Raw genomic sequence first — 22,881 nt, 5'->3', positions numbered from 1 at the left:
GAAGAATGAAGCCATTTAAGATGAACTCATTTACCTTGCCTCCACTGTAAAATTACCTTCTCCTTGATTTTTGTCTTCATGTCAGAAGAAAACCCTTTCAGAGTTAGCTAACCTTCTTCCTATGATCATATGGCAATCATTTCCATTCCCATCTTCCCCTTTCTTGGCTTTACTGTTAGAGGGTAGTAATAAGAACTAACCTTTATTGAGTACTTACTCCTATCAGGCACTGGTCCAAGCTCTTTTGTATGTTAACTCATTTAATCCTCACAAAAGCCCATGAAGAGCTCCTATTTTTATCTACATTTTGCCAATAAGAAACTGAGGCACTGAGAGATTAAGTGACTTTTCCAAGTATATTCAGGTATATAAAGATATAGGCCAGGCTTATGGCAGACAGGATGGAGGTGACCTTAGGGCAGCACTTGGAAGACACAATGAAGGATCTATCCATTGTTGGGGTCCTATGCACAGATTTACAAGGAGTTGATCTGGGCTACCATGGGCCCTGTCAGATGAGCATGCTGGGGTGATATCTGTTCTAGCCCAGCAAGCAGCTAAGTTAACCTCAGACCCCACTGACATTCCTGTGGTTGTCAAGGATCAGATCATGTAACCTTTTGATCCAGGAACATGATAGCATCATAGTAGTGGTGCACAAAATGGCCTGTTGACATCTCATATCAGTTCTCCAGCAGCCTGTCATAGGGGTTCAATCCTACCTATGTTAATTATCTTATAGAACGATGAAAGTTCCAGCAGTTAGGCCATTTGTTTATGTGCATTGGGCAATTTTCTATTAATTTTGGAATAAGCTTCTTTGGGACACTCAACGGATTGACTTATCAAAATATTAGTAAGAAAGGACCATGTTTTGAAACATGGTTCAGGTCATTTGGTTTATAGAATTTTGTTATGTTCAATAAATCTTGTTGGAGGAAGAGAAAAGTATATAAAAATACAGTGGTAGGTACACAGAAAATTAAACAAATAAAAAAGTACACTTTACAGAAAAAAACAAAAAGTACAAAAGGAAAGGAATGTAATTATTTCTATTATTTGGATCAACTATGAATAATATTTACATAATAAACACTACTGATTTAACAAAAATTATGACAACTATATTGGGAGGATGAGAGGAGGGGAGGTATACGATAGTGAGTAGGTGGTTTAAGACCACAGAACTTTCACCTTCTTTTTTTTTTTTAAGATTTTATTTATTCATTTGACAGAGAGAGAGAGACAGTGAGAGAGGGAACACAAGCAGGGGGAGTGGGAGAGGGAGAAGCAGGCTTCCTGCTGAGCAGGGAGCCCGATGCGGGGCTCGATCCCAGGACCCCGGGATCATGACCTGAGCCGAAGGCAGACGCTTAACGACTGAGCCACCCAGGAGCCCCAGAATTTGCATCTTCTATGTATGAAGTCAATAGATGGCTCTGAAATTGGTACATGAAGAAATAGCAATATAAGCATATTTTTGGAAATAAAACAAGAAAGAGTTAAAATAGTTGTGTCAGTTTCTTAGATCCAGATGACAGGATTCTGCCAGGCATGTTTAAGTAAGAGGGAATCTTAGTTCAAAGAACAAGTCCTGGAACTATCCCACAGAACTGGCCTGGGAAGGGGGCTGCTATGGCTGCCCCCAGAACCAGCTGCATCCACTGAGGTCAGGAAACTCAATCTGCTAAAACTAACCCCAGAATATATTGCCTCTGCTGTACTTAAACCAGCAAAAATGGACTCTAGCCACCCAGCTGATTTCTTCACATTCTTTGCTTCTAAATCAAAGTACATGAACCTTACTCATATTCCCCAATTCTGTAGCAAGGGAGGCTGAGATTTTCCCCCTAATTCTCCTTTGGTAAAGTGGGGTTCACTAATGGAGGGTTGTCAAACTATGGAGAGGGCACTATATAGTGTCTTGTCTCTTCCTTCTCTCACATGCCATGTCCCCAAATCACTGAAATTCTGTCTAAAGTCCTTCATAAATGGTTCATAAATCTATTCACTTTTTTCTACTTTCCCTGCCATTTCTCTAGAATAAGTCACATCAACAGTTTCTCAGTTGGTCTCACTTTGTATGGTATTGCCTGAGACCATGGGAAATAAGAAGCTAGAAGAGGGAAAGAGAGAGCCTTGGGATTTGTGGGTTTTCTAGAAATACTACCAAATTAAAATTTAATTGTAGACAGTGCCAAAGGCAAAAATACATCTAAATTATTTCCAAAGAGACAATTTAGTACTTTTCTTAACCAAAACAAAACTCCTCCCTGCACCTTCAGGTTGCCTTATGAACATATTTAGGAAAGCCATGTGGTGTGGGGTGGTGCAAACTCTCTGGACAGGGAGGTTAGAGTTCAGGTTCTATGACCTTCTTTACTCTTTCTATGGTCTTGAGCAGCCCCATAGCTCTCTGAGCTAATTTGTTATAGAAGCATTAAAGAATTTCTATGGAATAATCAGGCATTTAAAAACACTAAAATTGCCAAAGTGTCCAAGTGGCTAAACAAATTATGATCCACCTACACACCAAAATGCTATGTAGTCATTAAAAAGAATGATGTAACTCTAAATATACTAATATGAAAAATTTTCCAATATATTCTGAGTGAAGAAAACACAGTATAGAAAAATATATGTAGTATGCTAGCATTGTGTATGTCTGTGAATGTCACTGTGTGTGTGCTTTTAATGGATATAGGCATACTTATGTTTGTAAATTCACACACCGTCTTTGGAAGGGCACACAAAAAGTGGCAATAGTGATTGCCTTCAGATAGGAGAACTAAATGGCTGGAGGTGGGGTTAGGTGGGGATTCAGTATCTTTTGAATTTTGTTTTTGTACTTACATTACCAATTCAAAGACCAAATACAGGGCTGCCTACGTGGCTCAGTTGGTTGAGCATCTGACTCTTCATCTCAGCTCAGGTCTTGATCTCAGGATTGTGAGTTCAAGCCCTGTGTTGGGCTCCATGCTGGGTGTGAGGCCTACCTAAAATAAATAAATAAATAAAATGTATAGCATTAAAAAACAAAAGACAAAAACACAAAAAATAAATGCAAATTTTTTTAAAGAACCTGGAATTAACTCCTATCTATGAAGGCTGAAGAGATAAAGAATGAGAGAATTAAATTTGAGGCCTGGGTGCAGCGGGAGCTTGGAGCTTCTCTGTTGCCCGTACTTATCTACATCTTCACTTTTCTTATTTTGTGAAGCATTTTACCTTTAGTTTAAATATTTACAGATCTATGGTTTACCAAGTAGGGTTTTTGTTATGCCTTAAAAAAATTCTCTCATATTTTCAAGTTTCTCTGCTTGGAATAGATGCATTATATTCTATTAAATATGCAAAATGTGTAAGTCATGAAAAGTGGAAGGACTTCAATAGGTTTTTTTTTTTTCAGGAGTCTAGAACTAGTTATGCCTGAGAGTTTTTTTTTTTTCTTTTAAAGATTTTACTTATTTATTTGACAGAGAAAGAGACACAGCAAGAGGGGGAACACAAGCAGGGGGAGTGGGAGAGGGAGAAGCAGGCTTCCCGCTGAGCAGGGAGCCCGATACGGGGCTCCATCCCAGGACCCCGGGATCATGACCTGAGCCGAAGGCAGACACTTAATGACTGAGCCACCCAGGCGCCCCTGCCTGAGAGTTTTATAATGCCTGTACGCAGCACTTGCAGTGGGCAGAATGCATGCACATACGTTATCTATCACTTGATCCTTTGCACAGGAGCTCCATGTGATACTTGCTATTCTCAGCTTTGTCCAAGATCTAAAATTAGAATTAGGCTCACATTACATTTCACTTGATTACAAGTCTGACTGAAGATTTTAATCATCCCGGAGCCACACTGAAAACAATTCTCCCTGAAATCCTCTCTCAGCTGGTAGTCACTAACTTTGGGCATGTTAGCTTCTGCATCCACTGACAGTGGTAAGTGTTTTTCAAAAACATTTTTTCCCCATTCTTCACATAGAAAGAGGTTGCTGATGATGACTTCACTGTGTCTGAATTTGCTGGAATGTACAACTGAATTTGGAATTGAATTTAAAAGTCTCTTGTGGGGTTTCATATTCATGCGTGTAATTGTTTTCCTCTGGAATACTGCTTTCCCTCAAAGTTAAGAAGCATTTTTTTGTTTGTTTTTGGGTTTGTTTGGGTTTCTTTTTTCCTTTCTTTCTTTTGCCTTCAGAAAGCAGACTCTCCGGGGTATGTCCTTGCCAAACTATGTGCTTTTCTGTTATCTAATCAAGGTAGAGAACACAATTCTGTGTTGGAGGTAGAAATATATATATCATTATTGACTTGTTTTCCTCGAAGGGAAATTGGTCACTGTTATAGGAAAGCTGATGGCTGAATGAAGTTCAGTGGCAAACTGAGGAACCCAATGAGCATATGAATGGTTATATATGTTTAAAAAAATACACATTTACATGTACATACTTGGGATTTTTAAAAATGTTTTATTATGTGATAAACACTTCAAATTTGCTAAAATCTGAGACAATAAATTGTAGGTTGACTGTGATGTCCCCAGGGGTTTGTATGTATCCCAAGGTTTCTTGATGGCAAAAAGACCTTGCAGTCCATTTCTGTGGAAATTGTGCATGCTTTGCTTAAAAATAGAAACTGTTTCCTCCTAATTTTCTGCATTGGCAATTATATATCCATCCTAACATTTTAAACATTTTTGTCCTCTGTAATAGAGTTATTCTGCCACCCCCTTTCTGTCTCTGTCTCTCTCCCCCACTGCATACTTTTAAGGAAATCAATACTTTAGAGAAGATTAATAATGAAAAGCAATATTCTCTACCCCATTTCTCTCTATCACTCTAGAAGTAAGCATTTTAACCATTTCAGGATTTAGTCTTTGGTGGTTATCTCCACAGTTCCTGTTTTGTTTTGTATTTTTTCAAAGGTGGTTATTATTTCTTATCAACTTTAGGCATTATCTATGGAACTTCATTGTGAAAGATGATGCTTAAGTTCACTTACACCTCCATAGAGTTATATCCTTATTTTTAGTTTCTCCCTTGATTACCTTTGTAACTTGAAACAAATGCTTCAATATCTAGTTCTCATTCCACAAAATACAGTGTCTATGACTCCCCACTTTGAAGATGTGGCTACTAGTGTTCTTTCCTTCTACTTCCGCATCTCCTTCTTCCACATTCTATTAAAGTATTTATTTTTATATTTTCAAGATGTATTATACATATTACATTCTGTTCTTTAGCCATAAATAAGTTGTCCTTGCTTTTTTATAGGTTGATTTATTTAAAAAGTTGATTTCCATCACTCAAAAAGAAACTGCACTTTAGCAGTCACTCCCTCTTTCGCCCTCTGGAAAGCCCCTGGATATCACTAATCTACCGGTTTTTCTCTATGGATCTACCTATTCGGGACATTTCATATAAATGGGATCATACATGGTCTTTTGTGTCTGGCTTCTTTCACTTAGCACACTTCATTCAAAGTTTATCCATGATGTAACGTGTATCAGTACTTACTCCTTTTTATGGCTGAATAATATTCAATTGTATGGATATACCACATTTTGTTTATCCATTTGTCAGTTGACAGCCAGTTGTTTCCACTTTTTGGCTATTGTGAATAATACTACTTCAACATTCAGGTAGAAGTTTTCGTGTGAACATGTTTTTATTTCTCTTGGGTATAAATCTAGGTGTGGATCTTTTTCTATATTATACTTTCTATTTTTTCCTCTTTTTATGCTAGGAATACCTCTTATAAACAATACACAGGATTTTTGTCTTTTATTTGGACAATCTGTGTATTAACTTGCAGCACTTAGTAATCAGGGAAGTATAAATTTGTGACCATAATGAGATTTTATGCAGTAGTTTGTTAGAAGGATGTACATCAATGGAGACCCTTATACAGTTGTAGTAAGAGTACAAGTGGGCACAATCACTTTGGAAAACAATTTGGCTCTATCTTCTAAATTTGAACATTCACATATATTATGATCCAGCAGTTCTAGTTCTAGGTATAGACCCAATAGAAGCAATACCACTTGAGCACCATGAAGATGAGGACAAGAATTTTGGAAATAATATTGCTCATAATAGCAAAACTCTGGTACCCAAATACCCATATTCACTGGGACAGAAAAATTAAATTATGACATAGCATACATTTTGGAGATCGTGGCATGTTGGTATATGAAATGTTTTACTTTATGGAGCTATATAATTTCCCATGATATGGATGTACTATAATTTACTGATCAAAAGTTATACTGTGGGATGCCTGAGCAGCTCAGTCGTTTAAGCATCTGCCTTCGGCTCAGGTCATGGTCCCAGGGTCCTGAGATCGAGTCCCACATAGGGCTCCCTGCTTGGCCGGGAGCCTGCTTCTCCCTCTCCCTCTGCCTGCTGCTCCCCCTGCTTGTGCTCTCTCTCTGACAAATAAATAAAATCTTTAAAAAAAAAGTTATATTGTTCCAGTCTTTTGCTTCTATGAAAAACATTGCAGTGAATAACTTTATAATATGTAATTTTAAGATTGAAAATATTTGCAATGTAAATTCCTACGAGTATGAATGTACACTTATAAGACTGATGGACATTACCAAATTTCTCTCCATAGAGAACAAATACTACCACCTTTAGTGTATGAGAGTACCTGTTTCCCTACACTGTTGCAAATTGCACTTCTTCTTTTCCAAACTTTATACCTTTCTATTTAATTCCTTTGCCTTGTAGCCGTTCCAGTATAATGTTGAATAGTTGTGATTGTGGACATCTTTGACTTCCTGAATTTGGGAAGAAATAATTCAATTAATTGTGAGTCAAATTCTTTCACTATTACCAATACAATTTGATGAGAAATCAGTACAATTATTTGTAAGGCAAAGAACATTCCATCAAATGGATCTACTATAATTTACATAACCATTCCCCTATTTGTACTGTCCTTTCCTTTTTGAGATTCAGGTCACAATCCTCAGTATTACACCTGCCCATTGATGATGTATTTTACAAGAGCAAATAATCCCAGCATTCTGCCAGTTAACCAAATTCCAGCCTATGCATATAGCATCTAGACTAAGTAGATAACCCCAAATGCTGGTCTTAAATGTATATATCCATTATTTAATCATTTTCCTAAACTGGGCATGTAAACTAGTTGCAGGTTTTCATTATTGTAAATTACATAGTGGCAATGGAAGTAGACTTGGCTTCACTTTCCACCTCTGTCACATACTAGACATGAGACCTTGAACAAATTGCCCATCTTTTTTAAGGCTCAATTTCTCATCTGTACATTACACACAATAAAAGCACCCATGGCAGGGTGCCTGGGTGGCTCAGTGAGTTAAGCGTCTGCCTTCAGCTCAGGTCATGATCCTGGGGTCTTGGGATCGAGTCCCACATCTGGCTCCCTGCTAAGCGGGGAGCCTGCTACTCCTCCCTCTGCCCCCTGTTCGTTCTCCCCCACTCATGCTCTCTCTCTCAAATAAATAAATAAAATCTTTAAAGAAAAAAAAACGCATCCATGGCATAGTATTTTTATGAGGATTATTAAGTGAGAGATGACATGTAAAGTGTATAAAAATAGTCTTGGCAACATGGAAAGTGTTCAATAAATATAAGCTATTATGATCATTTCTGGATTCAGTGAACATTCTGAAACACATTTTTTTCTCCATTACAATTAGGTCCTTTTTGAGATGGCCTCTGTGATTCAGCTATTCAGAACCTAATGAAGTTGGTGACTCTGTGACAATGTGGAGAAATCATGTCAGAAAATGCAGTTTGTACTGGGGCTGTCAATGCTGTGAAGGAAGTTTGGGAAGAAAGAATAAAGAAACACAATGAAGACCTGAAGCGAGAGAAGGAATTTCAACAGAAGTATGCTTTAACATGTTTGTTATTTTGATTTAGTGAAAATTCAAAATATCATCGTTATAGAAAAGAGCACTTATTAAATGACTTATTGTTGAATTTGATATTTTTATTTACTGAAAACTCAAAATATAACTAAAGGATACACCCGATTCAATTAAGTATGGCTATGTGAGGGTGGCCACAAAAAATACAAGTGTCTGTATGTGAAAATAGTAGTTATTTTCAGGCCCTCATAGGAGTCTGTTCAACATTCCTCAAAGTTTGATTAGTGTCTTTTAGTCCACTTTTCAGTGATTGCTCGTTCAGTATTATATCCCATAGATACTAAAGCAACATCTGGCAATAGAAGGTACTAGAGATTCTCACCTATTTGAACAGCTGTGAGTTTCAGCCAGGGTCCCTGTGGATCGCCTGATTCCTTGATTTGGGCTATACTTAAATAGCTTGGCTCTCATTTCCTCTGCCTTCTGGATATCTCCCTATTTTCCTGATTGGATGTCTCCAAAGTATTCTATTAGTCTTGCAAGAAGAGCCACTTTCCTCATGGATCCCTATGATTCTCATTCACCAGGTCTCTTTCTAAATATTAAATTGTCTTTTTGTCTTACAACATATATAAATATTGGACCATTAATAATGTTATATGTCAATTATATCTCAGTGGAAAAAATGCTCCTGTGTCAGTTAACAAGTACCATAAAATTCAACTAAGAATGGCGTAAGGACTAGGGAAGCCCTGAAATAAGGCAATCCCAAAGCCTGAAGAGCTTTAAAGACTTGGTTTCTTTTTATCACCTTCTACTGCTAATCTCAGTGTGTCAGTTTGGTCCTCAGGTTCCCACTGTGAGTGTCACAGGATGGCTGGTCCACTTCCAGCATCACAGCTAGCATCATTATGTTATCAGAAGAGTGGAAATGATTTCTGTTTCTTCAAGAATGAGGAAGCCTTTCTGAGGCGCTTTAGCAAACCTCTCCCTCAGCTCTCATTGACTGGAACTGGGTCATTTGGACTCCCTTAATCCAGTCCCCTTCTAGGGGAATGAGACTGTATGATTGGTTTAAACAAATTAAGATTTATACCTCGGTTACTTGGGGGGAGTACAAATGCTTGAAGATAACAGCTATTCTCCCAGTAAAGAAGAGGGGCAAAGGTTCTTGATCAGCAATCATTTTGTGTCTGCTCTCTATAAAAATAAAAATCTGGATGGGAGGGGCCATTCTTTCCAACCAAAGCCAATAAAAAGGATAATGATGCTGACAGTGAAGAGGGTAGCAGCCATTTATTGTGCACCTACTGTTTACTAGGCACTCTAAGTGCTTTATTTGTACATCTCATTTAATCCTCTCAACACACTGAAAACAGTGTCTTGATGAGGATTATTTTGCATTATGAGAGAAGGAAAACCAAAATAATGTTTTCTTTTTTAAAAAATTTAAAAATGATTTATTTATTTGAGATAGAGGGGGGAGGGGGTAAAGGACAGAGGAAGAGGGAGGAAGAGAATCCCAAGCAGACTCCTCGCTGAGCAAGGGAGCCGGATGCGGGGCTTGATCTCACGACTCTAAGGTCATGGCCTGAGCTGAAATTAAGAGTCAGATGCATAACTGACTGAGCCACCCCAGTGACCCCAAAATAATATTTTCTAAACAAGATATGTTAACTTTTTAGTCAGATAACTTTTGAGTCAGATACTCAGGCTTTTATCTTGTTGCTCAACTGTGCATGGCTTCCATTCCTAAAGTCACTTAATGGCCCCAAATGATACACCAATTGCAGCCAACATATTTGATCCCAGCTAGCAGGAAGTTGCACACACTCTTAATTCTGTTAACATCCCAGTTATATGAATCATATCTAACTCCAAGGGAGGATGACTAAATGAAGTCTTGGGCCCAGTTAAATTTAGAGACTCTATTATTGAGGAAGAAGAGGAATATCAGTCTCTGGCACACATGAGTGTTCATTTTCTCCCTTTTAAAGATGGAAAACCTGAGGGATAGGTCTAAGTAACTTGTCAAAGATCACACTGCTAATAAATGTGGAACTGGTATTCATACCCATGCAGTCTGATTCAGGAGGCATGATATTCACCTTAGGTCTTTCCCTAGATTGGTCCTTTATATATAAAGCTACTCTTATGAAATCTATTATGTTTGTATTCTGCAGTAATGATAAACTTGACTCCAGAGGACTCTTAATAAATCCTATCCCTTTTTTAAACAGTGGGCAGGGCAGGAATCCTGACTTGCTTCTAAACTCCTGAACTTCGCCTATTACACATGTTTAGTTAAGAACCATTTAATTGGGGCACCTGGGTGGCTCAGTCAGTTGGGCATCCAATTCTTGATTTTGGCGCAGGTCATGATCTCACAGTTATGGGATCTAGTCCCTCATCGACTCTGCTTGAGATTCTCCCTCTCCCTCTGCCCTCCGCTGCCCCTCATGTGCACACACTCTCTCTCAAGTAAATAAATAAATAAGTAAAATCTTTAAAAAGAAAAGAATAATTTCAGTAGCTTCACATTCTCTCTCTACAAGATAGGCAAGGGATAGAAAAGGTTAAGGATGTAAACTAATGCTGCTTTTCTTGGCTAAAGGTGGCTAAAGATTTATTTCAAAAAGCCTAAAGTTTAAACAGAAATTGACCCCATTGTCTTTTGATGCCAAGCTGTCCTGAAGAAATCAAGCACTTGGGTAAGAGTTGGTGTGGCAAAATCTGGGAAAGCCTTTAGACTATAATAAGAGGGTTTCATAGGAGTTAGAAAATTTCTATTTAAAATTGAAAGAACATCAAGCTTAGACTAAATAATGGATGAATTACAGAACACTAGAGCTGGAAGAGACCTTAGACATTATTTAATCCAAAACCCATTTTAATAGGTAAGGCCCACAGAGGTGGTATGAATTGCCCATGGTCACCAAGTTAAGTGATACATTCTGGACTTAGATCATAGAAATTTAGATCCAGAAAGAATTTAGGAATCATTATAGAGATGGAAAGAGACTAGTTGAGTAACAGCCTCACTGTAAACTTTTTGCATGCACAATGTGCAGCATAGCATTTGGCATAAAATGGTTGCTTGATGAATTCTTTAAGTAAAAGTTTAGGAATAAGACATCTAATAGCACTTGTCATTAAATCTTGTTCTGAAATACATAGATCTTTTTGGCAAGTGACTATTCAAATTAATTAAACCTATGTTCTTTGATAACTGCTTATATTTCTTTATTATGTATCATTCTAAGAGGCTAAAATTGCGAAGATTTCAATTCTAAAGTTAATCTTTCTCATTTCTCAAACATTAAAAATTTTCTAGTGTAGAACTAAAAAAAATTTTTTTGCAACCTTTTACTAGTCATTTTCATAGCTTGATATTATTCTTATGTATGTTTGCAATGAACCAAAAATCAATAGGAATGTGTTTCAGAATGACAAAGGTTTTATGCATTTTTATATCTGAAAAATGAAATCTGAATAAAATTGGAATATAATCATATAACTTAACTCTGAAGTTGAACTGTATTATTTGCAAGTCATTATAAAGTTATTAACTATCTATGGATTAGATGTCTAATAAATGCAAGTCGAAAGGACAGTGAGATACCACTCTCACGCTCACTAGGATAGCTATGATTCAAACCATGGATAATAAAAGTAGTCAAGGATATGGAGAAATCAGAAGCCTCATGTGCTGCTGGAGGGAAGGTAAAATGGTACAAGCAGTTTGGACACAGTTTAGTAGTTCCTAAAAAAAAAAAAGTTAAAAATACAGTTACAATAGGATGCAGCAATTCTACTCCTAGGACTATACCCAAATTAAAGGAAAACATGTCTGCATAAAAACTTGTTCACAAATGTTCATAGTAGCATTATTCATAATAGCCAATAAGTGGGATTAACCCAAATGTCCATCAGCTGATGAACAGATAAACAAAATGTGGTATATTCATGCAATGGAAGATGATTCTTCTATAAAAGGGAATATAATACTGAAACATGTTACAGCATGGGTGAACTCTGAATAAACTTACACTATGTGGAAAGACCATGTGTTGTATAATCCCATTTATATGAAATGTCCAGAATAGGCAAATTCATAGAGATAGAAAGTAGATCAGTGGTTACCAGGGGCTGGGAAAGGGAGGAATGGGTATGGCTTTTTATTTTATTTTTTAAAGTTTTTAATTTAATTCCAGTTAACATACAGTGTTGTATTAGTTTACGGTGTACAATATAGTGATTTCATCAATTCCTTACAATACACAGTGCTCATCACAAGTGCACTCCTTAATCCCCATCATCTATTTAACCCATCCCCCACCCACCTCCCCTCGGGGAACCATCAGTTTGTTCTCTGTGGTTAAAAATCTTTTTCTTGGTTTGCCTCTCTCTCTCTCTCCCCCAGCCTTTGCACATTTGTTTCTTAAATTCCACATATGAGTGAAATCATATGCTATTTGTCTTTCTCTGACTTATTTCGCTTTAGCATAATATTCTCTAGCTCCATCCATATTGCTGCAAATGGCAAGATTTCATTCTTTTTTATGGCTGATATCCCATATATATGTGTGTGTGTATATATATATATACATTGTTTATGTATATACATATATATGCATCTGTACATATACATACATGTATATATGTGTATATACATGTATTACCACATCTGCTTTATCCATTCATCAGTTCATGGACACTTGGGCTGTTTCCAAAATTTGGCTGTTGTAGATAATGCTGTCCTTTGAATTGGTATTTTGTATTTCTTGGGTAAATACTTAGTAGAGCAATTGCTGGATTGTAGGGTAGCTCTATTTTTAACTTTTTGAGGAAACTCCATACTGTTTTCTAGAGTGGCTGCACCAGTTTGCACTGGGTGTGGAGTTTTTTTGAATGATGAAAATGTTTTGGATCCGATAGTGGTGATAGTTGAGCCAACTCTGTGAATATATCCAAAACCATTGAATTGTATACTTTATTTTTTTTAAATTTTTATTTATTTGAGAGAGCGAGAATGAGAGAGAGAGAAAGAGAGAGAGAGAGCGCACATGAGAGGGGGGAGGGTCAGAGGGAGAAACAGACTCTCCGCTGAGCAGGGAGCCCGACATGGGACTCGATCCTGGGACTCCAGGATCATGGCCTGAGTCAAAGGCAGTCGCTTAACCAACTGAGCCACCCAGGCACCCTGAATTGTATACTTTAAAAGATTAATTTTATGGTATGTGAATTATGTATAACTCAATAAAGCTATTAGTTAAATCTATGGAGAGTTATGACACTTTTCAAAACTTAAATATAGGGCTTTATGATTCCAATCATATTTATAATTCTTACAAAACAACTTCTTTTCTGATTTCCAGATACTATCGATCAAATGGTAGTTGGTTTTTTTTTTTTTAAGATTTTTATTTTATTTATTTGACAGAGAGAGAGAATGCGAGAGAGGGAACACAAGCAGGGGGAGTGGGAGAGGGAGAAGCAGGCTTCCCGCTGAGCAGGGAGCCCGATGCAGGGCTCGATCCCAGGACCCTGGGATCATGACCTGAACCAAAGGCAGATGCTTAATGACTGAGCCACCCAGGTGCCCCGATCAGATGGTTGTTTTTGATGGATCACTTTTTATATAAAAGTGAATGCTACCTATGTATGTCATTACTGGTGATCTAAAATGTTGTCTGCTCTCTTAGGCTAGTGAGGATCTGGGAAGAACGAGTAAGCTTAACCAAGCTAAAAGAAAAGGTCATCAGGGAAGATGGAAGAGTCATTTTGAAGATAGAGAAAGAGGAATGGAAGGTAAGCTTCATAGAAGTAATATTTGATTTTCTGTATTTTACGTTTTGTGGGAGAGTTGAGAAAATGATTCTGAGACTGTGTGATTAAGTCCAGAATAGTTAGAAATTCTAATTTTAATAATACACCAAATGAATTTGGGCAACATGAACAACTGAAAAGAAATATAACTTCACATTTTTTTGGTAAAAACTCAATTTTCTTCAACTCTGCCTAAACAAGTCATTTGCATTTTTTTCTCCTACTAATCCTACTAGTAAGCAACTTCTCATTTCCGTAAAAAAGATGACCATCTGCCTGACAAAAATCATACAGCTTTTCCAAACAAATGCCCAGCTATAAGTCCACAAAATGGAATAGGATATTCATTTTTTTTTGAGGGCTACTACCTGATTCATACTCTCTCTCATGAATACACACACACACACACACACACACAGAGTTGCTTAATTACATTAGGCATGCTCTAATTTTTATAAGGGTATCTATACCTTGGGTCAGTGTTTGTTTTCATACATGTAGGTATAGTTAGCTAGCAGGTTATTTTCTCTTTGGGCTATTTTTATTTTATTTTTAAAGATTTTATTTTCATCTGAGACACAGAGATACAGAGAGAGAGAGAGAGAGCATAAGCAGGGAAAGAGGCAGAGGGAGAAGGAGAAGCAGGCTCCTGATGTGGGGCTCGATCCCAGGACCCCGGGATCACGACCCGAACCAAAGGCAGACACTTAACCATCTGAACCACCCAGGCGCCCCTCTTTGGGCTATTTTAGCTTGAAAGGGAAAAGGTGTAAAGTTCAGAAAGGTTGAAACTTTTAAAATCTTTATTAAAAAATCTGTAAAAAAAACTTACAAAATATTTCAAAATATAAGGCAAAGAGAAATTTGAATTATTGACTAAAATGATTTTTTATTTCTCTAACCACCATATTCTCATTTTCAACTATATATGTACTCTAAAAAAGCCTAATACAACAATATATTTAGGACATTGTTATATGGGTGTGTACTATTGACCAAAATACATTATCTTTGTTTATTCTGATTGGGATTTGAAGGTTTAGTACCTGTACCCCCAAAGTAAAGGTCTTAAAACTTAGAAGTAACACAAAGCACTTGGAAATATAACCCATTAAGGAAAAAATAATCCAAAGTTCTTTTACAAATCAAGTAATATCTCTACAATTATACTTCAGTGTGACATGATACTAAAATAATTTAAATAATATAGTAATTCTGTCATTTCTTTTACTTGAGTTTAGACCCTCCCTTCTTCTCTACTGAAATTGAATCAGCTACAGGAATGGCAACTTCATAGAACTGGTTTATTGAAAATTCCTGAATTCATTGGAAGATTCCAGAACCTCCTTGTATTAGATTTATCTCGAAACACAATTTCAGAGATACCACAAGGAATTGGTAAGGAAGATTGCTTTTATTTTTTTTATTTTTTTAAAGATTTTATTTATTTATTTGAGAGAGAGAGAATGAGAGATAGAGAGCACGAGAGGGAAGAGGATCAGAGGGAGAAGCAGACTCCCTGCCGAGCAGGGAGCCCGATGCGGGACTCGATCCTGGGACTCCAGGATCATGACCTGAGCCGAAGGCAGTCGCTTAACCAACTGAGCCACCCAGGCGCCCAAGGAAGATTGCTTTTATTCCCGGGTTTTTTACTGAGAATTTTTTTGATACATGGAAAAATGACATCATCTTTACATAGCCCCGAGTCTTGAGAAAATTGTAGACATTTAATTTGAAGCTTCTAGAGGATCCAAGTTTCTGGGATTTACAGAAGTGATTCAAGATAAGATTTCAAGGCAAGAAAAGTCTCTTGGGAAACATTGTATAGATTCTGGAAACAATGTGTCTTGTTCAGTTAATCCTCCTAGAAGAGAACAGGTTGGGCAAGAGAACTTGCCTAGAAGGTAAGAAAGATAGAAAGATACCTTGGATGAGGAAAAAAATCCCTAAATGGAAAATTGGCCATAATATAGGAGATGAAACAAGATGAAAAAAAAAAAACCCAAACAAACCATATTTTTTCTTAGAGCACTGATAAATCTCCTTATCTTTAGAAGGGGCAGGACACACACTGGGAAAAGGGAAGAACCTGGGAAGTGTGATTTGCCAATACGAAACTGGCAAGTAAGTTATGCTGTAAAGCTTAAATAACTGGAAACATTATTTTATATCCATCTGCTCTCTATCCTGTATTATTTTTTTGTAGGACTTCTCACTAAACTTCAGGAGCTGATTCTTAGTTACAACAAGATCAAGACTGTCCCCAGGGAACTAAGTCATTGTGCCAGGTTGGAGAAACTAGAACTTGCTGTAAACAGAGACATCTGTGATCTTCCACAAGAGGTCAGAAAGACATGTGTCTATGACTTATTGTCTACCTAATACTGGTTTACTTCTCAGCTGTGTGATTGCCAAAAATAACACTAACGAAGAAATGCTATAAATTTTATTTCAGAAAATATTTAGTGATTATCGTTTCCTATTATTTTAACACTATTTTTAATTAGAGAAATATCTACTTAGCATAAACGATGCAGTACTGACATCATTTGTGATCTTAAAGGTCAGAGTAAGAGTCTTATTTATTTCTATCTCCAGAATTGAAGGCACAGCCTAAGTTGTAGTTGTTACTTAATAAATGCTTATTGAATAAATGATTATCACAAAGCACAGACAATATGGTGATGGAAAAACTCTTTTGTTTACTAGTTGGTCTTTACAGAGTGATCAGTTTTTGAGATAGAGGTGAGGTGGTAAGAAATGAATTCTTCAGTTTCGGAGAAGTGTTTCTTTGCTAGTTTCTTAGGCTCAGCCGAATAAAAGAAAGCAATGGGTTTGCAAAGCCTTCAAATTTTGATCTGGTATGGTGACTTGTTATTAGTAAAACCAAGCTGATCATAGCGATAGAGACACTTTCAAACATATTTAATGATCTTACAATCAGCAAAGAAAATTTCCAAGGTACTGACTTTGCAAGATGAAAGTTAAGAAACATAATAAAACTCAAAACAAAATAGACTATTCCCTTCTCCCATTCTCCACTATTTTTGGTGAGAGTATCACTTTTTTTCCCACACCAGTAAATATGTCACCAATTATTGTTGCTCTTGCAAGTAAAACAAGTTTCTACATTTATATCTTTCTCATCTTTGAATAGTTCAACTTAATGAAATGTATGCACTTATTTATGATGAAAACGATGATCATAGGGACAATTTCTTTATAACTACAAGAGGTCCAATAAATATTTTATTTTGAACTTCTAATTCTTGTGATTTTCTTTCTAGGATTGGTTCCATCACTAAAAACGCTGTATGAATTTGGGCATGTCTATTAACCTGTGTTTTCCTTAACTTTTTCACATAAGAAATAGGTTTTACTGAAACAAATATTGAACTGAAATCTTGACCCTGGGATTATTTCCAAGTATGCCTTCTAAATTATCTGTGAAACCTTGAACTCACCACTTTACATAAAGAGGTCTCAATTTTCACATATGCAAAATAAAGACTGTTATAATAATGTGAATATCTTTCAATATAAAATCAAAGGGTTCTAGTGTGACTCAGAAATCAGTAACAGGAAGAGACTTATGTCTCAGCCACTACATTGCACACACTGTATACACAAAACATGTTTATGCCAACTGAAAACAATCTTTTTATATTCCATTCTAAACCATTTGAAAAATTTCAAAGTCTGATTTTGAAAAAGTGTTTTATTCATGGCTTGAATTCTAAAGCTTGGACAAAGATTACCTACTAAATGGAAACCTGCTTTTTTGCATTACCCAGAAAACACTGTATTTGTGGGGTTTTTTTTTTTTTTTTGTGGTGTTAAAGATATGGAACAAGTCTTAACATTCCCTGAGATAATAAAACAGAACTTGCCTAGATAAAATAGAAAGCTTTTTGGAAAAGTTAACTAAATTCTCACATTTTGAAACTTTCACTACAGTGTTATATGGAAAGAGTTTAGAAATTTTGTGGCTTTAGGTCCATGAAAACTTGAGTGCCCATCACCCATCATTTCTAGTTACATGGTCTTTCTCAACCATTTTGTCTATAAAACAGAAATAAGATACTCATCTTGTTGATGAATAAACTAGAGTTGTAAGCATCAACATGAATACATTGAGGCACTGATATTAAGAGAAAAAAGCAAGTTAAGGGAAGTACAGTATCATAATCTTCAAATAAAAATACTAAATTTTGTTTATGAAAACATATAATAGTAATTACAGAGAAATATTTAAAAACATATATTTATGTATAGTAATGAAAACGAGAAAACATGCACAGGAATAGTAAATACCAAATTCAGGAGAGGGGTTCCCTCTGGAAAGGAAGAAGGGAGGAACACATAGGAGGCAATCATAGCAAAATATATATATATATATATATATATATATATTTTTTTTTTTTTTTAAAGATTTATTTATTTGAAGGCGCCTGGGTGGCTCAGTTGGTTAAGCGACTGCCTTCAGCTCAGGTCATGATCCTGGAGTCCCGGGATCGAGTCCCACGTCGGGCTCCTTGCTCAGCAGGGAGTCTGCTTCTCTCTCTGACCCTCTTCCCTCTCGTGCTATCTCTCATTCTCTCTCTCTCTCTCAAATAAATAAAATCTTTAAAAAAAAAGATTTTATTTATTTGAGAGAGTGAGTAGAGGAAGGGGCAGAGGGAGAGAATCCCAAGCAGACTCCCTGCTGAGTGCAGAGCCTGATGGCAGGGGTGGGGTGGGGTGGACATCTCACGACCCGTCAGATCACAACCTGAGCCAAAACCAAATCATTTAGCCGACTGAGCCACCCAGGCACCCCTGAATATATTTTCTTTCTTAAGCTGAGCACACTGGTGTTTGGGATATCATTCTCAATAAACTTTTATTGATGTTTTCATTGAGAAAATAGAATTACCAAACAGTAAATGCTATGACTGAGATAGCATATGTAAAGTATCAGACACAAAAAAGGTTCAATAAAGATAAGTATTATTTTGAAGTTTGGGTTTTCCCATATAAATCTCAAATGCAGGATGAAAGGAAAATACAAGCAAACACAAGCAGGTTCTATAAGTGCTGGAACTTGGGTATTTGGAAGATTAATTTTCTTTGAATAGATGAGCTTTCTATAAGAGTTTTTCATTTCTCTGAAGGTTATTTAGCTTTATTTTTATTTCAAAGTTATTGTGGACGATGAGGACTAAAAAAAAGCCCAAGCATAAGGTGAACAGTCTTTGATGTGAAAAAGCACTACTAATGTGAGTGTTCTAGTAGTTTACATCGTGGACATTCATTTTGAAAAACCTTGCTTGCCTTTTCAGCTCAGCAATTTGTTAAAGCTTACGCACCTTGATTTGAGTATGAACAACTTTACTACAATCCCTCCAGCTGTGTTGAACATGCCTGCTCTTGAATGGCTCGACATGGGGAGCAACAGACTTGCACAACTTCCTGATACCATAGAAAGGTAAATAGATAATATTCTGTGCTATTAACAGATGTGTTGAAGCCATCCATAATAAATAACAAAACAAAGGGGACCCCAAGCGTAATCAATCAGAAGAGACCCATGTAGTACTAAATATGCTACTTTTTAACAATATTTTCATTTACTTAAGTATAAGGGCTTTGGGAGAGAAAAACTGGCTCTGACTTCAACATGTTGACACAAATATGCCACACAGTAACAACATTACTTTGTGCATGCCAGGCCCTCTGTGGGCTTTACAAATGGATGAAAACTAATGTAGAGATGTAAATTGCTCAAGATCACAGTGTAAGTGTGAACCTAGGCAGCCTGGCCCACAGTCCATGCTGTTAACCATTATGCATACTTGTCTTACCCAAACAGGCATAGTCATAATTTCTGATTTTTCTCTTAACACTCTAGTTCAGACTAGATAACATTTATAGCTGTTCTTTAAGAAATCCTATGAGAATAGTGAAGAATTCTAAAATATGTTGGTTTCCTTTCTACTACCACATGCTGAGAAGTGTACTGTAGGGATTAACCCTCCAATGCAGTTTCCCTAATGATCAGGTAACATGAAGTCAGTTAACTCGACTGGTACACTAGTTAAAGGAGATGTTATGAAAGATGACATTTGTTTCATTTTAGGTTAATAAGAACCAGGGTTTTCATATTATGTATGATTAATCGCAGAAACCTCTTTTAATTTATCAGAATGCAGAGTCTACATACATTATGGCTGCAACGGAATGAAATAACATGCTTGCCAGAAACAATCAGCAGTATGAAAAATCTGGGTACTCTTGTTCTCAGCAACAATAAACTGCAAGATATTCCAGCGTGCATGGAAGAGATGACTAATCTGAGGTAAAAGTTGTAGACACAAAACTGACATGTTCCTTTCTGGCTGCAGAACAAGGTAATATAGAGAAATTGTTATTAATGGATTTGAGTTCTCATTCATATGAATGAATATATTTAAAATTTTTTCCAACTTTCCAATTCTATAATTTATAAGTAGGATTCACATAATACTGGCCAAAATTATTCAAGAAAGAATTCTTGAAACAAAAGCCATACTGGGCCTATGGGCTTTCAGGAATGCCCTCAGTTCGTGACATTTTTATGAAAAAATTCTTTGGAACTGCTAACAAATCTCATCTACAAATAAAAACCAAAGGCATAAAAATAGTGCTTATTTTCCTTCTAAATGACCACAGTGGACACAAGCAATTATGTTACAGATAGAATAAATACAACTTTTTACTAAGTTAATTACTCTCAGAACTCCCTCAAGTATCTTCCTTCCAAAATTTAATTTCCTGACAGAGAATGTTTAAGAGAATTCACATCAAATCCCACAACTTCCATAACAAAATCATTCATTCACCTATTCAGCAACTGCTGAGTCCTGTACTCAATGAAGATACAGTGATGTATAAGAAACAAGTCTATAAAATATGCAGAAACTTCACCATATTAAATACATACTAGGGATTAATAGTTGCTTCTATAAGCTTTGAAAATGAGTTGTCTAAAGCTAGTGTTTTTTTTTCTTCTGGAAAAGAAACTTAAGATTCTTAGGATTTATCACATTTCACCAAAATGTTACTGAAACCAGTTTAAAAAAAAGTAATTTAGTGTATTATCATTTGATTTTACCTCAGAGAAATAAATGTACACTTCTATGGCATCTATAAAAATACTGTTTTTTGGTGAACTGCTAGGTTTGTCAACTTCAGAGACAACCCATTGAAATTGGAAGTAACACTTCCTCCCAGTGAAAGCATAGATGAAGAAGAGGAACGGGAATTATTTGGCCTTCAGTTTATGCACGCATATATACAGGAGTCCCGGAGAAGAGCAGGTATGGCATTTTTATATAACACATGTCAAATATTTGGTAGAGGAATGTGTGTGTATATATATATATATATATATTCCTTTATAGATTTCTCATTCCATCTTATCTTTTCTGTCAAATTTTGTCTTTTGGCCAATATTGTTGGAGGAAAAAAGAGTGAAATTCTAATCTGTTCACAATTTTGATAAAGACTTGGAGAGAATTTGTAAAGATATTGAAAGTTTTTCAAGTGGTGGCAGGAAATAAATTTCTTTGGCCAAGTACCTGAAGCACAACCAAGTGAAGGAAGATGTGATTTTTTTTTTTAAGATTTCATTTATTCATTTGAGAGGGAGCGAGCACAAGCTGGGGGCTGTGGGGGTGGGGAGAGGGAAAGGGAGAAGCAGACTCCCCGCTGAGGAGGGAGCCTGACGTGGGGCTCAATCACAAGACCTTGAGATCATGACCTGAGCCGAAGGCAGACACTTAACAATCTGAGCCACCCAGGTGCCCCTGAAGATGTGATTCTTAAAGCTTCACTACCTCATTCTATCAGTCTGTCATATATTTCAGTGTACTCATGAACACTACCTTCCCTGTCATTTCCTCTTTTTCTATAATCCACAAATAGCAACACAGTATTTTGCCTAGGAATGAAAAATATTAAGAGAACACAGATTTTTAACCAATAGTTAAAATGTGAGGTTTTGATATATAGATTTCAATCACTCAGTCTCTGCTAATTAAGAATTAAACCACTTTTTCACTAAAGGAAAGCCTTTAACTTAAACCAAGATTATAAGAGGCCAAAGAGACAATTCTATTAAGAAAAACAATGAAACAGGGCACCTGGGTGGCTCAGATGGTTAAGCGTCTGCCTTCGGCTCAGATTATGATCCCAGGGTCCTGGGATCGAGTCCCACATCGGGCTCCCTGCTCAGCTGGGAGCCTGCTTCTCCCTCTCCCTCTGCTGCTCCTCCTGCTCATGCTCTCTCTCTTTCTCAAATAAATAAAATCTTAAAAAAAATAAAAAGTTAATTTCACTTTAATATTAAAAAAACAATGTAACAATAGTACAGTAATAGAAATCATTTTATAATGCACTAAACATGAAGAGTTTTTGAATCAAAAGGTCAGATTTAATTTATCTTCTAAGATAGCTGCTTTGGAGAATGAGTATAATCTAAGCAAACAAATGACAGTGTTTTAGCTAGAAGAAGTCATTTTTACCAACATCCAGTGGCAGATATTAGGAAATGGTCATCTAATCTGTGGTAGCAAGTCACAGAAACAATAGCATGGAAAATAGATTGGGAGGACGACAAGTAAAGTTAGTTTGGGGCCTAGTTTGGGGTAATAAATACATAAAAAACAGGTAGTAGATAGAATTGGTGATTGAATGATGGGAAATGAGAAGACTGCAAGATTAATCTGTTTTTGGTTAGAGCAACCAGATGGATGGTGATGCTGAGATGAGGTGGTAGAAGTGGAAGATGAGGAAATTTGACATAGTTGTGGGACATGTGGGAAGAGGTAGTTGTGTAGGTGAATTTGAAAGTTCAAGAAGGGGTTTGCTGGCCCTGTAAATCTGGCAGGTCAAGGAAGAGCAATATACATACCTCACATAGTTGCTTTCTTATGATATCTTAAGGGAAGTAAACAAGGTTGGGGAAAACAAGAATCTTGACCTATAGCTTGTTGAAGGATAAGCTTATCCGCCCATAAAATACTTGGTACCATTGTCAGAAACAACATGAAGCTAAATGGGCACAGGATTATTACCAGTGTAACTACTGAGTGTATGTGTATGTTTTGTGAAACACAGTTGAGATTATGCCTGTTGTAGAATATTTTTTATTCCTGGGCATAAATTGTT

At 36.5% G+C, this 22,881-nt stretch overlaps 1 protein-coding gene, 1 long non-coding RNA gene and 1 pseudogene across 5 annotated transcripts in view; 2 read left to right on the top strand and 1 right to left on the bottom strand.

Annotated features, from left to right (window-relative positions):
• LRRC39 (leucine rich repeat containing 39) overlaps nucleotides 1-22,881 on the top strand; it is a 38,888-nt gene that overhangs the window by 5,779 nt on the left and 10,228 nt on the right. For 2 of the 4 annotated variants that reach the window (XM_027622347.1, XM_027622319.2), the window contains exons 1-8: nucleotides 3,810-3,938; nucleotides 7,690-7,882; nucleotides 13,569-13,674; nucleotides 14,934-15,090; nucleotides 15,899-16,035; nucleotides 19,014-19,159; nucleotides 19,877-20,029; nucleotides 20,890-21,029. In XM_027622347.1, coding sequence (XP_027478148.1) covers nucleotides 7,770-7,882; nucleotides 13,569-13,674; nucleotides 14,934-15,090; nucleotides 15,899-16,035; nucleotides 19,014-19,159; nucleotides 19,877-20,029; nucleotides 20,890-21,029 — 952 coding nt within the window. In that variant the 5' untranslated portion in view covers nucleotides 3,810-3,938; nucleotides 7,690-7,769. Of the gene's footprint in view, nucleotides 1-3,799; nucleotides 3,939-6,733; nucleotides 6,815-7,689; nucleotides 7,883-13,568; nucleotides 13,675-14,933; nucleotides 15,091-15,898; nucleotides 16,036-19,013; nucleotides 19,160-19,876; nucleotides 20,030-20,889; nucleotides 21,030-22,881 lie in introns of those variants that run through there. The other 2 variants (XM_027622337.2, XM_027622328.2) reach the window with 2 other exon arrangements.
• Nucleotides 402-674, top strand: LOC118356887 (annotated as a pseudogene).
• Nucleotides 1,385-6,778, bottom strand: LOC113937673. Its single transcript, XR_003524677.1, has 3 exons — nucleotides 6,654-6,778; nucleotides 2,854-2,996; nucleotides 1,385-1,439 (listed from the first exon to the last, which is right to left on the bottom strand). It is a non-coding gene; the product is annotated as an uncharacterized LOC113937673 (long non-coding RNA).

Source organism: Zalophus californianus, chromosome 4 (genome assembly GCF_009762305.2).
Source record: "Zalophus californianus isolate mZalCal1 chromosome 4, mZalCal1.pri.v2, whole genome shotgun sequence".
Classification (NCBI taxonomy): Eukaryota; Metazoa; Chordata; class Mammalia; order Carnivora; family Otariidae; genus Zalophus; species Zalophus californianus.
This window is presented reverse-complemented; position numbering and strand designations above follow the sequence as displayed.